The sequence below is a fragment of the Phyllostomus hastatus genome, unplaced genomic scaffold (assembly GCF_019186645.2).
Source record: "Phyllostomus hastatus isolate PE091 unplaced genomic scaffold, TTU_PhHast_1.1 phas_contig_57, whole genome shotgun sequence".
Taxonomy (NCBI): domain Eukaryota; kingdom Metazoa; phylum Chordata; class Mammalia; order Chiroptera; family Phyllostomidae; genus Phyllostomus; species Phyllostomus hastatus.
Window position 1 is genome coordinate 2,400,513 of NW_025333912.1, and position 14,525 is coordinate 2,415,037.

General features: G+C 41.1%; 1 protein-coding gene across 1 annotated transcript; it reads left to right on the forward strand.

The window, feature by feature from the left end:
• The first annotated feature begins 29 nt into the window (after positions 1-29).
• MAIP1 (matrix AAA peptidase interacting protein 1) lies at positions 30-8,754 on the forward strand. Its single transcript, XM_045847587.1, has 5 exons — positions 30-635; positions 5,106-5,177; positions 5,600-5,726; positions 6,931-7,078; positions 8,459-8,754. The coding sequence occupies exons 1-5, from the start codon at positions 183-185 to the stop codon at positions 8,535-8,537; spliced, it is 879 nt and encodes a 292-aa protein (XP_045703543.1). The 5' UTR covers positions 30-182; the 3' UTR covers positions 8,538-8,754.
• The last annotated feature ends 5,771 nt before the right edge of the window (positions 8,755-14,525 follow it).

Here is a 14,525-nt window from a genome sequence, read left to right on the forward strand (position 1 = left end):
GGCTCAGGGTCTCCGTGCATTGGGTCGCTGGAAAGCGGTGATGGAGCGGACTCACCAGAGGTGGCAGCAATAGGCCAGCTGTACTCTTCAGCCTCTTTCTCGGAACCCAGCGTAGGTGGCGGTTTCCCACCGACTTTCTTTCGATTGTGCACATGCAAGCACAGGGGTGAAAGGTCACAAAAATGGCGCTGGCCGTTCGTCTATTACCTCGCTTGCTTTTTTGTGGGTCTCTGCCCGGCGGAGCCGCCAGACCCTGTACCTCCGGAGCAGCCGAAGTGAGGGCGCCGTTGGCTGGACTCTGCTGCTTTTGCCGCCGCCACCACCTCGGCTCGAGAACGGCCCCTTTCCTTTCAGTCACTTGGGTCTCTGCGGCCTCTCCACTGCCTGCTCTGGGACCCCAGCGTCCCTTGCTAAGCCCTCCTGGACTGGCTGCAGCCCTCCCCGTTTTCCCAGTCGGCGCTCGGCGCAGCTACAGCACTGAGGAGCAGCCCCAGCAACGCCAGAAAACGAAGATGTTCATTCTGGGCTTCTCCAACCCCATCAACTGGATTCGGACTCGAATTTACGCCTTCCTTATCTGGGCCTATTTCGACAAAGAGTTCAACATCACAGAATTCTCAGAGGGAGCGAAGCAGGTTTGTATTTCCCTGGAGTTGACCTGTACGCCTCCTGCATTCAAATTTACACGCAAAAAATGTTTAGCGGTGAGGTGTCCTCACTGGCTCCCACATTATCAAACCTTAGTAGTGACCCTTCGGCCACTTCTTGACTTTAAATTTAGTGTCTGCTTCTTTTTCCATGTCGCCGAGGCCCTCCTTGTTGATGGAGACACCAGGGTGAAGTCCTCCAATTACCTTTTTCACTCTCTACAGGTTTTGAATCAGGTAGAAATGGATTCAAAGCCCGTTTCTAACACTTAAAAGTAACGTGGCTTTGTCTTTTCTGAATGTGACTTTCTGTAAAATGAAAAAGACAATGTCTGGCACATTATAGGTACTCCATAAATGTGTGCTGAATAAATGAATGAGTAGTTAAGACTGTTTTGAAGAGTAGATGAGATAACATTTCTAAAGTGTATAATGTTATTTTGGGTAGAACATCAAAACTTCCTGCCAGCTACTGTCAGAGCTCCTCTGCCCTTTACTCCTCTTGCCCTCATTCCCACCTCTCCCCATCCTCCTAAAGAATAACCTAGGGATGAGCAGTTTCCCCTTTCGAGGATTCGCTGAGACAGTCTGGTCACTGATAAGTGCACAGCATCCTGAACACTGAGAAAGGGCTTTGGGTGAGTCATTGCCCTGACCGTGACAGTTCTGTCCCTCTTTCTTAGTGGCTGGTAATATTCCACCTTACTCTTGCCACATGTAGGTCACTTTGGTTCCTGAGATTTGCAGATTTTGTGTATACATGCATTTTTCTAGGATGAAAGTCCATCTATAACTTTCTTTTGAACCTTTTAGAGAGTTTGTCATCCCCAAACATTTTTGAACTATTGATAGACAAAAACGCAGTCAGTTTATTTTGCCATTCATACCTCCATGTACCTTAAAATTATGTCATCAATGTAATCATTTTACAGTTGATGGTATACTGGTATTGATATATTTACTCCTAATTTATTTCCAATTCTATAAACACATCTATTTATATTACATGACCTGTCAGTTATAAATTAAATGTTATTATCAGTGTCAATATAAATTCCTTTCCTGATTCAACAACTCTTGACTGATTTATGTCTTGATTTAAAAGTTAAAAAGCAAAGAGAACTCGATTAATAGCATCATAAGGGGTAACCCTCTGCTCAAGTCAGTCTCCAGACCTCTTGTCCATTCGGAGGTAAATCTGCATGATGCTGCTGTTCTCCACAATGCCCGCCAGTGACATGGGAACTTGTCTACCTCATGACATGCACATGGCTGAGCTTATTTGTGTGTCAATAAGGAATGAAAATCATCTCCCTACCATAGGCAGGGGTCAGGTTTCCTTTGAATGCAGAAGCATGGGATACTCGTTAGTCACTGTGATCTTAGAAGTCCTCCAGCTCTCAGCTGTTTTAGCTTCCCCCACTTTGCTATTAAGTAGCATCCCCACCCCATCATCAGCCAGTCTGTGTGTAGTTTTGTCTCTTCTAAGTCAATTTTTGTATATTTAGCTATTCTGATACCCAAAAAGGACATCCATGGCATATGTTTGGCAGTTTCCTTAAATTACTGGTTACTTAACATATCTTTCAGATCAAACAGATTAGTTCTTCAACACTTAAGATTTAAAAAGACAGGGCTAAAAAACCTCCTCCCTACTAGATGTCATAATGCGACTATACCTTCCTTTGCAGGAGTGTGATTCAAGGGCTCGGGAATAATCCAGTCTGGTGCAGAAACACTAGTGTATTTGCTCTCAAGGGCCCCACTTGCCCTTTCTCCTTAGGCTGACCTCCCAGCAATAAGGTGTTATCTTGGATTGTGACTATCAAGTTATCAATTAAATCAAGTTTTTACAATTTTTCCTTTTTTAATTATAGGACATAAAAATGAAAAGGCACCTTAGGGCTTATCATTCTAGCCTAATCCTCTTTCACAGATGAGAAATCAAGTTCTAGAAAAGTGAAATGATCAGCCCAAGGATGCATAGCTAGTGACTGCTGAGGTGCACTGTGCTGTGACCACTCCACAAACAGTCTTGGATACCCAGAGTCACTAAAGTTGAAATGGCTGAGTACAGTCTGGGCAAGCATTTTATTTATCACCTGAGCCAGGAGAATAGGTGACCCAGTGCTGTAAATGGCTTTATTAGCTCCACAGACCATGCTTTCCATTAATATGTGTATATGACATGCTGTCTTCCCTATTACTGCCATCAAACCACATTCATCACATTTTAGCTTTTTCTGTGAAAAAGAGGGCTATTTCCTGGAAGCCTGTAGGTTAGATACTCCGTATCAGTCCAGCTTACAACAGTTCCATCACTGACTCCCCAGATTTAATGCAGACACCAACCCAAGTCCCAGCCTCCCATACTTTTGATCAACTGGCTATACATTGGGGGTCCTCACATCCCCCAATAGTTTGCTAGAATGGCTCACAGAACTCAGGAAAGCACTTTTACTTGCTATTTCCAGTTCATTTTAAAGGAACCGCCTAATGGAAGAGATGCACATGGCAAGGTGTGTGGGAAGGGGTGTGGGGTCTCCTTGCCCTCTCCAGGTATGCCAGTCTTCCTGCATCAACGAGGGTCACCAACCTGGAACCTCTCCTAATCTTTTCCTTCAGGGATTTTATAGAGGTTCTGTTATGTAGGCATGATTAATTAAATCATTGGTAATTAACTCAACCCCAATACCATATTCTCCCTGAAAGTCTGGAGGTGGGGCTGAAAATTCCAGACCTCTAACCACAGCCAGCCCCCATCTTCTAAGAGTCACCTCATTAGCCTGAACTCAGGAATAGTTGAACAGGTTAGGACCTCTGAACCAGGAACCAGAGTGAAGACCCAGTATATGTTACTTATATCACAGTATCACACCATGGATCTGTGCATACTGACAAATCTCCCCTCTTATGGCCCTCTAACCACATTAATCACTTACTCTTTGTTTTCCTGTATTTTGCTTGCACATTTTAGCTTGGCTATGCAAAGGGAGGCTATTTCCTAGAAGCCTCTTTAGGTTGGACACTCCTATATCATCAGAACCTCCCTTTATCAGAGCAGCCTCCAAGTGGTTCATTATTATGTAAGATAATTTGCTCAGGTGTAATCTTTCTTGAGCACACAAACTGGAGTCTCACAGTTGGGCTTCAATATGATGGTTATGGTCTTTGGTTCTTTTTACCAAAACACTACCCATCTTCCACACATGAAGGCTTACTAAAATGTGTAAGGGTCTCTGAACCCTGAGCACCCCTGAGGTGCTTGCAAGGGGTCCTTGAATCCATTTGGACTTGTGTGCATTTTCCCAAAATTCAGCTTCATTGTACTAGTTTGTTATGATGCCATAACAAAATACCACAGTCTGTGTTGCTCAAACCAGAGAAGTTTATTTTCTCAGTTCTGGAGGCTCGAAGTCCAAGATCAAGGGGTTGGTAGGCTTGGTTTCTTCTGAGGCCTCTTTCCATTGCTTACAGATAGCTGCCTGCTTCATGTGTCCTCGTGTAGTTTTTTCCCTCTGGGCACATGTGCTCCCTGGTGTATCCTTGAGTGTCCAGATTCCCCCTTACAAGAACACTGGTTAGGTTCGAGTAGGGCTCACCCACATTTACTTAGTCATCCCTTTAAAGGCCCTATCTCCAGATATGATCACCTTCTGAAGTACTGGTACTTCAACATATCAATCTGGGGAAAACACAATTCAGCCCATAACAATTACGTAATGTCTCTCTGACATGCCTGTGCGTCCTTTCTCCTGCCAGTTCTTCAGGTTTCACCTCAGATGTTACTTCCTTCAGGAAGTCTTCTCTGGTTCTCCCAGATTGGCTTACATACAGAGCTCTTCCGCATGCTCCCACATCATCTTGTTCTCACCCCGTCTTTGTTCTTGAACTTGTCTGTTTACTTGCCTTCTCCTCCTTACTTGAAGACAGGTCAGGTCCCGTGCACAGTTTCGTTTCTCGCTGCTAGGGATGTGGAGCATTGCAGGGGGTTCCTTGGCTTCAAGGTGGCACCTCATACATCAGTCAGAACCACTGCAGTAGGCTGTAGAAACTCGTGATCTTTTCTGCCACTTTCCCAAACCTGCCTCTAGCTTATCTAGCTTAATGGTTCACGCTACATTATTTTGAAAGGAAATACATAGGAGGATTTTTATGCAGGGCCTACTGTGTACACCCTGCCTTATCTTTTCCAGGTCCTGAGAGTGGACACGTAGTTAGCAGTCTGCCCACTCACTGCTGTGTATGTGGGGAAACCACAGGAGAAAAGGAAAGCCAGCCGACCAGGAGTCGTGCCTGACAGTGATGTCTTAGTGCTTGACACTGTTTATCACCTTTATCTTAAAATAGTCTTTGTTACACTTAGCTATTTAAATTTGAGAATTGTACATTGTATGGTATTCTGCCTGGCGTTTTGAAATAATAATCACCACCCTCCCTCCACTAATTTTTTTTAAGGCTTTTGCGCATGTGTCCAAGTTGCTGTCAGAATGTAAATTTGATTTGTTGGAAGAACTTGTGGCCAAAGAGGTAAAATATGCTTTTAATTTTCCTTTGAAAATGAATGTATTATTGCCTTGCAATCAAATGATATACAATACATTGTCCTTACATATGCTTAAAAATACTGTGTGTGCCATCAGCGAGAGTCGAGTCCCCGTGTCATTCCTTCTGGGTACTTTGGGTTATATAAAAGCATAGAATGACATGCTACTAAGGCATAAGTAAGTAAATGTGATGTCTCTCAGTTGTTCTTATGTTAGACTGTTCTGTTAGAAATACCTCATTTAATAACTAGATGGTTTTCAGCCTTGCTGTTGAAGCTGAGTAAATATGGTAGTAAATTTAAAAATAGGATTAAAAAAATACATTCCATGAACAATTTATTGAGCTTCTTGAAAAGCTTTCAAAAACTCAAGAGGTGAATTACAGTTTGCTTTTTCCAAACTTAGGTGCTACAAGTATTGAAAGAAAAGGTTACTTCACTGCCTGACAACCACAAAAATGCCCTTGCCGCTGACATAGATGAAATTGTGTACACGTCCACAGGAGACATCTCCATTTACTACGATGAGAAAGGTAATGCCGGGGCACAGGCCGCTTTAAATGATTCACAGTTGTCCAGATAAGCTGAACTACTGGGAAATCACAAAATAGTGGGAGTTTGTTGGTGTAAGTGGATATTTATAGGACTTCAGGGAAAATAATACATTGTTTGAAGACCTAGCCCTGGAAGAGTTCAGATACAGTAGAGTTTCGTATGCCCTTCCATCTGGAACTTTTCTGTACTGCTCTTTAATTCACAGGAGAGAGCATGGTCACTGAAGTTGCTGAAAAGAGTCTGTCCAGGACAGGCTGCTCCCATGTCTCAAACTAAGAATATTTGTGTTTCAGATTTCCTAACTTGAAGGAAACAAACCAGCATTTTAAATGTCCAGCCATATGTTAAATAGAAGGAATAAAGGAAAAAGTAGATAGTATCAGCTAAAGACTGTTTGAGAGTGATACTAACTGCAGAACTCCCAAACTGGATTTACCTGGAGACAGTGAGAAAAGTTGAAAGGAACTGCAGTGCTGATTCGGTTCGTCTTCTTGTCCAGTGCACACGTTTTCCCTGCAGCATGCCTGAAAACGTGCTGATGGACTTATTCCTGCTGCAGATGTTTGCGTGTGTTCTACGTGCCAGGCACACAGGAAATTAGCTTTTGCTTACACAGGGAATTCTGATTTGAAACATTTGTAAAAGTACTTGTACATATTTTTCATAAATGTTTTTTCTCCCCTAATATTTTAAATTACACGTCTTATGTAAAAATCAGGCCTAGTCACTGCCTGATTTTTACATAAGACGTGTAATCGCTAGGCATGGTAAAGTGAATTAGGTAGAACAGAAGTCTTTCTTCTTTCCGGCAGTTGGTATTAATTAGCTAGCAGCAAGAAATGTTTTTCCCCCTCATTTTTGGTTTGACAGCAAGTATCTGTTATAATTTCAGAAAATGCCACAAATGTGTATAGTACACTTAGTAAATAGTATGTACTCACTAAATAGTAGCTATTATTATTGCGATTCAGAAAAGAGAGCAAATATATGTCATTTGCTCTAAGAGAATTTTCTGAAAATAAAAAGGTAGCAATATAGGTATCTTAAGTTAGCCTGGAATAAGCAAAAAATTTGATCTGTAACAACTGTGTAACTACTACCAATTTCTGTTTCATTTTGGATGCATGGGTGATAGATGATTGTGATTTGTATCTGTGTGTATTTGTGTGTTTTTTCTCTAAGGCAGGAAGTTTGTGAGCATCCTGATGTGCTTTTGGTATCTAACCAGTGCCAACATCCCCAGTGAAACGCTGAGCGGAGCCAGCGTGTTCCAGGTTAAGCTGGGGGATCAGAACGTGGAAACCAAACAGCTTCTTAGTGCAAGCTATGAGTAAGTCTAATCCCATTTCATTGTTTCCTTTCTCCAGAAAATGGAAGGTAGCATGACAGTATGGAAACGAAAGGGAGCTTTAGGAAGAAAGCACTGAAATTTGACAAGTTATTTATGAAGAGAAAAAGTCATAATGACTTACTGGCCATGAAGCAGGCGTGTTCAGAACTTAGAAGGAGGTAATATTTCTGAATGTAATTAAACAGTGTGTCAGCTGTCTGCTGGTGCATTACCAACCACTCCAAAGCTCAGTAGCTGTAAACAGCCCATTTATTTTGCCTGCTATTTTCCTGCTCGGGAATTTTGGGAAGGCTCAGGTCTGGGGTTTTCTCTGCTTCACCTGGCATGAACCCGGGTGACGAGCTGGAGGATCCATTTCCGCAATGGCTTCTTCGCGTGTGGTGCTCCTTGGCTTCTCCACATAATGTCTCATTCTACAAGGCCTTTCTTCGTGGCGAGGGCTTGTGTCAGTCTCAGGCTAGTCACATGTTTTATGGTGGTTGGCTTTCAAGAGGCAGAAGACAGAAGATGCTAGACCACTGAAGGGCTATGCCCGGGGTTGGGACACCATCACTTCTGCTGTAGTTCATTTGTCAAAGCAGTCACAGGACTTGCACATGTAAAAGGGCCTGAAAGACTCCACCTCTTTACGGGACAACAGCAAGGGCACATTGCAGACCAGCTCTGTGGATGGGAGATATGTTTATGGCCCTTGTTGGAAAATGAGAGCTGCCATAATTGGCACATGCGTGGACTGTCCACTCACTAGACATTTATTGACCATCTTCTGTTTACCAGGTACCCTAGAAGGGGTTCAAATACAAAATTAATGGGTTCCTGCCCTTAAGGAGTACTATTTAGTAGGAGGTTAGCAAATTATTTAAAAGTGACACTAGTTTGAGATAACATTTATAGTTAAAGAACACTGTAATCAGTACTGACTTTTAGTTCCTCTGATATTCCCTGCCAAGACCATGGGCAGCTCATAAGCTCTGTTACTTTCAAGATTGATCCAATGTATATAAACCAGATCACACTAAAATGCTGTTTTCATCGCCATATCCAATATATTTCTCCTCATATTAGGCATATGTTATAGCTAGTATTTAATGACAGACTAATACCCCAGCTTCTCACAGGATTAGCAGGTGTGGGAGATCAGCCCATTAAAAATACTCATTTTAGTTGAGAATGTATAATTAATACTTTTGAGTTTGTGGGGGTATTTTTTGGTAAAACTTCTTTTTATTTTGATTTTTACTTTCCATTGACCATTAGCTTATTGCCAACAGCTGCCTCTGATAGACACTTGCACATTAGTTATCTAAAGAGTGTTTGGACTGATGTCGGATTCACATTATTTGACATTTTTTCCCCTAGATTTCACAGGGAGTTTACACAAGGAGTAAAGCCTGACTGGACTATTTCACGGATTGATCACTCCAAGTTATTGGAATAATCTTTTTTTGGAAAAATCAGCTTATTGGACTTCTAGCAATTGCTGTGAAAAACTAAGGGAGAAAAATTTTGGATCAGTTGATCTTCACTTAGCCAAGTTTGTGGATTACTTCTGTATCACTATACTCCTTATAGTATACTGGCATGATACAGTAAAGCGTTCTCATGGATTGTTGTCGCCTTCTGTGAGAGAGGTCAAAATAAACTGCAGCCCCCCATTGCTTGTGTCATGGTCACTGTTGTTGTGTGTATGTGTATATATACACAAACTAATTTTATAGGTAATAAAGGAGGTATTGAAAAACTACACACTTCTAAATTAATAGTCCTTAAATATTTTATTTGCAGTTAATACATTTAAACCAATAATTCAAATATGAATAAGGTTTTTATTATTTTTTAAATTTTATTTATTGATTTTTAGAGAGAGAGAAAGGGAGGGAGAGGGAGGGGCCTCAACTTGTTTCCATTTAATGATGCATTCATTGGTTGCTTCTTGTATGTGCCCGGACTAGAGATAGAACCACCACAACCGTGGTGTATGGGATGGTGCTCTAACCAACTGAGCTGCCCAGCCAGGGAAGGTTATTTTTAAGTATCAGTGCTGCCCTGGCTGGGTTGCTCAGTTGGTGGGAGTGTCATCCTGTACACCAAAAGGTTACAGGTTCAATTCCCCATCAGGGCAAATACCTGGGTTGCAGGTTCCATCCCCGGTTGGGGCACATGCTGGAGGCAACCAATGTTTCTCTCCCTCTCTCTCCCCTTCCCTCCTCTCTCTCTAAAAACAATGAAAACATCAGGTCAGGATTAAAAAAAAAATCAGTGTTGCTATTCAGTTACCTCTGGTCACTAGCTAGATGAGAAAGAGGAATGGATAGAATTGTAGCAGATTGGTCACTGCACAGTGAATGTGAAACTTTCTAAAGTACAAAGGGAAAAATAAATAAAACAGCCCATTAGCCACTTGTTAGATAATATCCATCTTACAGCATACTTGAATTTGGAGTCCTAGAAGTTGGGGTGGGGGGAGAAAAACAACATAAGAAATGTCATACTTTTAAAAATTAATTAAAACTATAAACTCACATATCCAAGAAATTCAACAAGCACATTAACACAAAGAAAACCTCACAGAGTACATCATAAAGCATTGAAAACCAGAGAAAATTGTAAAAGCAGCCAGAGAAGCAAAAAAACACTCTATACAAAGAATGACTGCATTTTTATTTTTGAACTGCAAGTCAGAAACCTTGGCGTGATGCCTTTAAAATGCTCAAGAAAATAACCTATTGAACAACAATTCTATATTCAGCAAAATTATCCTTCAGAAAAGGTGAGAAAAGACCTTTTCACAGACAGTATGAATTTGTCAGCAGGCCTGTTTTATAACAACTGTTAAGGACCAATGGGACAGAATACATTCAGAAGTGGACCCATACACGTTAGACAATTGATTACTTAGAAATTGCTCACAAGATTGTGGAGGCTGGGATGTCCAAAATCTGCAGAATAGGCCAGCCAGCTAGAGACCCAGGGAGGAGATGCAGGTCAAGCTGAAGCGAGTCTGGCAGTACTCCTGGGGGCATCAGTCTTTTTCCATTAAGACCTTCAACTGGCTCAAAAAATTCCCAACAAAGAAGTCCTGGACTGGATGGCTTCACAGGTGAATTTTACCAAACATTCCAAGAAGAACTAACACCCCTCCTCAAACTATTTCATAAAATTCAAGAGGGGGAATGGCTCCTAAACCCATTTTACAAGGCCAGCATCATCCTAATTGCAAAACCAGATAAAGACACTACAAAGAAAGGAAATTATAGGTCAATATCCCCAATGAACATAAATGCTAAAATCCTCAACAAAATATTGGCAAACTGAGTACAGCGATGCATCAAAAAGATCATACACCATGATCAAGTGGGATTTATTCTAGGGATACAAGGTTGGTATAATGTTCACAAATCAATAAATGTGATTCACTACATACACAAAATAAAAGGTAAAAACCACATGGTCATATCCATAGATGCAGAAAAAGCTTTTGGTAAAATTCAGCACCGTGTATGATAAAAACCATCAGCAAGGGAGAATAGAGGAAATGTACTAAAACATAATAAAGGTCATGTATTACAAACTCACTGCCACCATTATACTCAACAGGCAAAACCACAAGTATTCCCCTTAAGATCAGGAACAAGACAGGGATGTCCACTTTCACCTCTCTTATCCAACACAGTACTGGAAGTCCTAGACACAGCAATCAGACAAGAAATAAAAGGCATCCAAATTGGAAAGGAAGAAGTAAAACTGTCTTTATTTGCAGATGACATTATACTGTATATAGAGAACCCCAAAGCTTCCACCAAGAAACTACTAGAACTGATAAATGAATTCAGCAAAGTAACAGGATACAAAATTAATATCCAGAAATTAGTTGCATTTTTGTATGCCAATAACAAACTAACATAAAGGGAAATTAAGAAACAATCGCATTCATGATTGCTTCAGAAAGAATAAAATACCTACGAATAAACCTAACCAAGAATGTAATAGACCTGTACTTGGAAAATTATGACATTGAAGAAGGAAACTGAAGAAGATACAAGTAATTGGAAGCACATACCATGTTCATGGACAGGAAAAATTAACATTAAAATGAGCATACTACCCAAAACAATCTATAGATTCAAGGTCATCCCTATCAAGATTCCAATGGCATATTTCACAGAACTAAAACAAATATTTAAAAAATGTATATGGAACCACAAAAGGCCCTGCATAGCAACAGCCATCCTGAGAAAGAAGAACAAAGTTGGAGGAATCATGCTACCTAATATCAGACGATACTATGAGGCCATAGCATTCAAGACAGCATGGTACTGGCATAAAAACAGACACATAAATTAATGGAACAGAATACAGGGCCAAGAAATAAACTCACACCTTTACAGTCAATTAATACTCAACAGAGGAAGCCAGCACATACAATGGGCTAAAGATAGCTTATTCAATAAATGGTGCTGGGGAAATTGGATAGGTAAGTGCAGAAAAATGAAGCTAGACTGCTTTCTTACACTATACACAAGAATAAATTCAAAATGGTTTAAAGACTTAAATCTTCAACCTAAAATCATAAAAATCTTAGAAGAAAATATAGGCAGCAAAATTGTGGACATTGTTCACAGCATATTTTATTGGCTATTATCTCCCCAGGCAAGGAAAACAAAAGAAAAAAACACATGGGACTATACCAAACTAAAAAGGTTTTGCACAGCAAAGGAGACCATCAACAAAATAAAAAGACAACCCACAGAATGGGAGAATATATTTGTCAATACATCTGATAAGGGGTTAATATCCAAAATTTATAAAGAATTTCAAAACTCAACACCAAAAAAAAACAACCTAATTTAAAAGTGGGCAAAGGACCTGAATAGACACTTCTCCAAGGAGAACATACACATGGCCAACAGACACATGAAAAGATGCTCACTGTCACTAATCATCAGAGAAATGCAAATTAAAACCACAATGACATATCTCACACCTGTCAGAATGGTTATCACCAATAAATCAGCAAGAGTTGGTGAGGATGTGGAGAAAGCAGAAAACCCTTTTGCACTGCTGGTGGGAATGCAGACTGGTGCAGCCACTGTGGAAAGCAGTATGGAGATACATCAAAAAATTAAAAATGGATCCACCTTTTGACTCAGCTATCCAACTTCTGGGAATATATCCGAAGGAAGCCAAAACACTAATTCGAAAGAACATAAGCACGTCTATGTTCATTGCAGCATTATTTATAATCGCCAAGATATGGAAGTAGCCCATAGTGTTCATTAGTAGAGGAGTGGATAAAACAACCCTGGGACATTTACACGATGGAATACTACTCAGCTGTAAAAAAGAAGAAAATTTTACCCTTTGCAACAGCATGGATGGACCTGGAGAACATTATGCTAAGTGAAATTAGCCAGTCAGAGAAAGACAAACACCATATGATTTCACTTATATGTGGTATCTAATGAACAAACTGAACTAACAGGAAAATGGGTATAGACTCATAGATGGAGAGCAGGATGATAGCTTCATGGTGGGATGTTAAGGGGGGTAGAGATTGAGCAAGAAGAGAAAAGGGCTCATGGACAACAGTGTGGTGATTGCAGGGGGGAGGAGGGTATAAGGGGACTAAATGGTAATGGAAAAAAACAGTAAAGATTAAATTTTAGCCCTGACTGATGTGGCTCAGTGCATGGAGTACTGCGAGCCAAGGGGTTGCTGGTTCAATTCCCAGTCAGGGTATGTGCCTGGGTTGTGGGCCAGGTCCCCTGTGCGGGGTGCATGAGAGGCAAACACATATTGATGTTTCTCTCCCTATCCTTCTCCCTCCCTCTTTCACTAAAAATACAATAAAAATCTTTTTTAAAAAGATTAAATTTAAAAAAAGAAAAGTCCTTCAACTGATTGAATAAGGACCACTCATATGATGGTGGGTCTCAAAATCTGCTGACCCAAAGGTTAATCTCACTTAAACAGTATCTTCAGAGAAACATTTAAAATAATGTTTGACCAAATACCTGAGTACCATGACCTAGTCAAGTCGAGAAATAAAATTAACTACCATAAGTATGATACACAACTACACACACACACACACACACACACACACACACATGCAGATTAATCCGGTACTAGATTCTAGCCTGTGTGTTGGGGAGGGGTTCCCCCATAATGTCAAACATTTCTGGGACACCATCTGGGTATCCTACAATTCAACTCAATTCTAACACTATCGGGAGACAGCAGCAGATTCACTGGTTAAAGGTTCAGTCCTACAAGGTTCCCCTCTCCCTTCAGTCGCCAACCACAAGTCCAGGCCATCGCCTGGGCTTCTAACAACTGGTTCTAGATTGGAGGTTGCAATGACCTCCCTCCTTTGGTTCCATGAATTTGCTACAGCAGCTCATAGAACTCAGAGAAACATTCTCATTACAGATTATTCATTTACGTAAAAGGATATAACTCAGGAACAGCCAGAAGGAATGGATGCACAGGGCAAAGTATGTGGCGAGGCGTGTCACACCCCACAGCGGCAAGTACACGCCAACCTGGGAGCTCTCTGAACCCCGCCCTTTTGGGTTTTATGGAGGAGTCATTACCCGGGTGGCTGATTTCACTATTGGCTGTTGGCTGTTGATTTAACCATCAGCCCACACTTCTCCCCAGAAGTCAGGGAGATGGGACTGAAAGTCCCCACCCTCTAATCACATGTTAGCAACCCACATCCTCAGGTGCTTTTCAAAAGTCACCTCATGGATATAAACTCAGGTGTGGTTGAAAGGAGTTGTTATGAATATCAAGACACATTTATTGGTCTTATCACTTAGGAAGTTCCAAGGGTTTTAGTTCTGTGCCAGAAATGGGTATAAAGGCCACATGCATATTATAAATCACAACATCATACCCACAGTTTTAACCTAAACCATTTGAAAGTAAGTTTCAGACATACCTTACTGTTTTAAGTCACTATGTTTGTAGTAATTTGTTACATCAGTAACAGGAAACTACTATACAATATAATCTTTGCATAATAGTTGGCAAAATGATGATTCTCTATGTACCTTCTATTTGCATTCTTCTGTAAAACAGTGATATTAAAAACGTCATTGAAAATGCATCCATTTTAACCACCCAGCATAGTATTGAGAACAGTTGTTACTCTTCCTGGTGCTTAAACAGCACCCAGTTGGGCCAGTGGGAGCCCCCGCCACCTGTCTGCTCTGACAGGTGGAAGACCAACGTGACCCAGTTCTCAGTCTGAGGCTTCTGCACTTTCTGGCCTAACACGTCCCAGGATCTTCTGCCCGTTTCCCGCCTCAGCTGAGAAATCAGTGTTGCTCCAAGGAATCATGGTTTTTCTCAGGGCCACTGCTGTACCCTGCATGTCTGTGCCCCTCCCCACACCCCAAATTTATATGTGAAATCCTAG

Excerpts from the sequence above, each read along its gene's own strand:
- MAIP1 (XM_045847587.1), top strand. The coding sequence starts at position 183 with ATGGCGCTGGCCGTTCGTCTATTACCTCGCTTGCTTTTTTGTGGGTCT. Across the intron at positions 636-5,105 it reads TCTCAGAGGGAGCGAAGCAG|GCTTTTGCGCATGTGTCCAA; the intron begins GTTTGTATTTCC and ends ATTTTTTTTAAG. Across the intron at positions 5,178-5,599 it reads AAGAACTTGTGGCCAAAGAG|GTGCTACAAGTATTGAAAGA; the intron begins GTAAAATATGCT and ends TTCCAAACTTAG.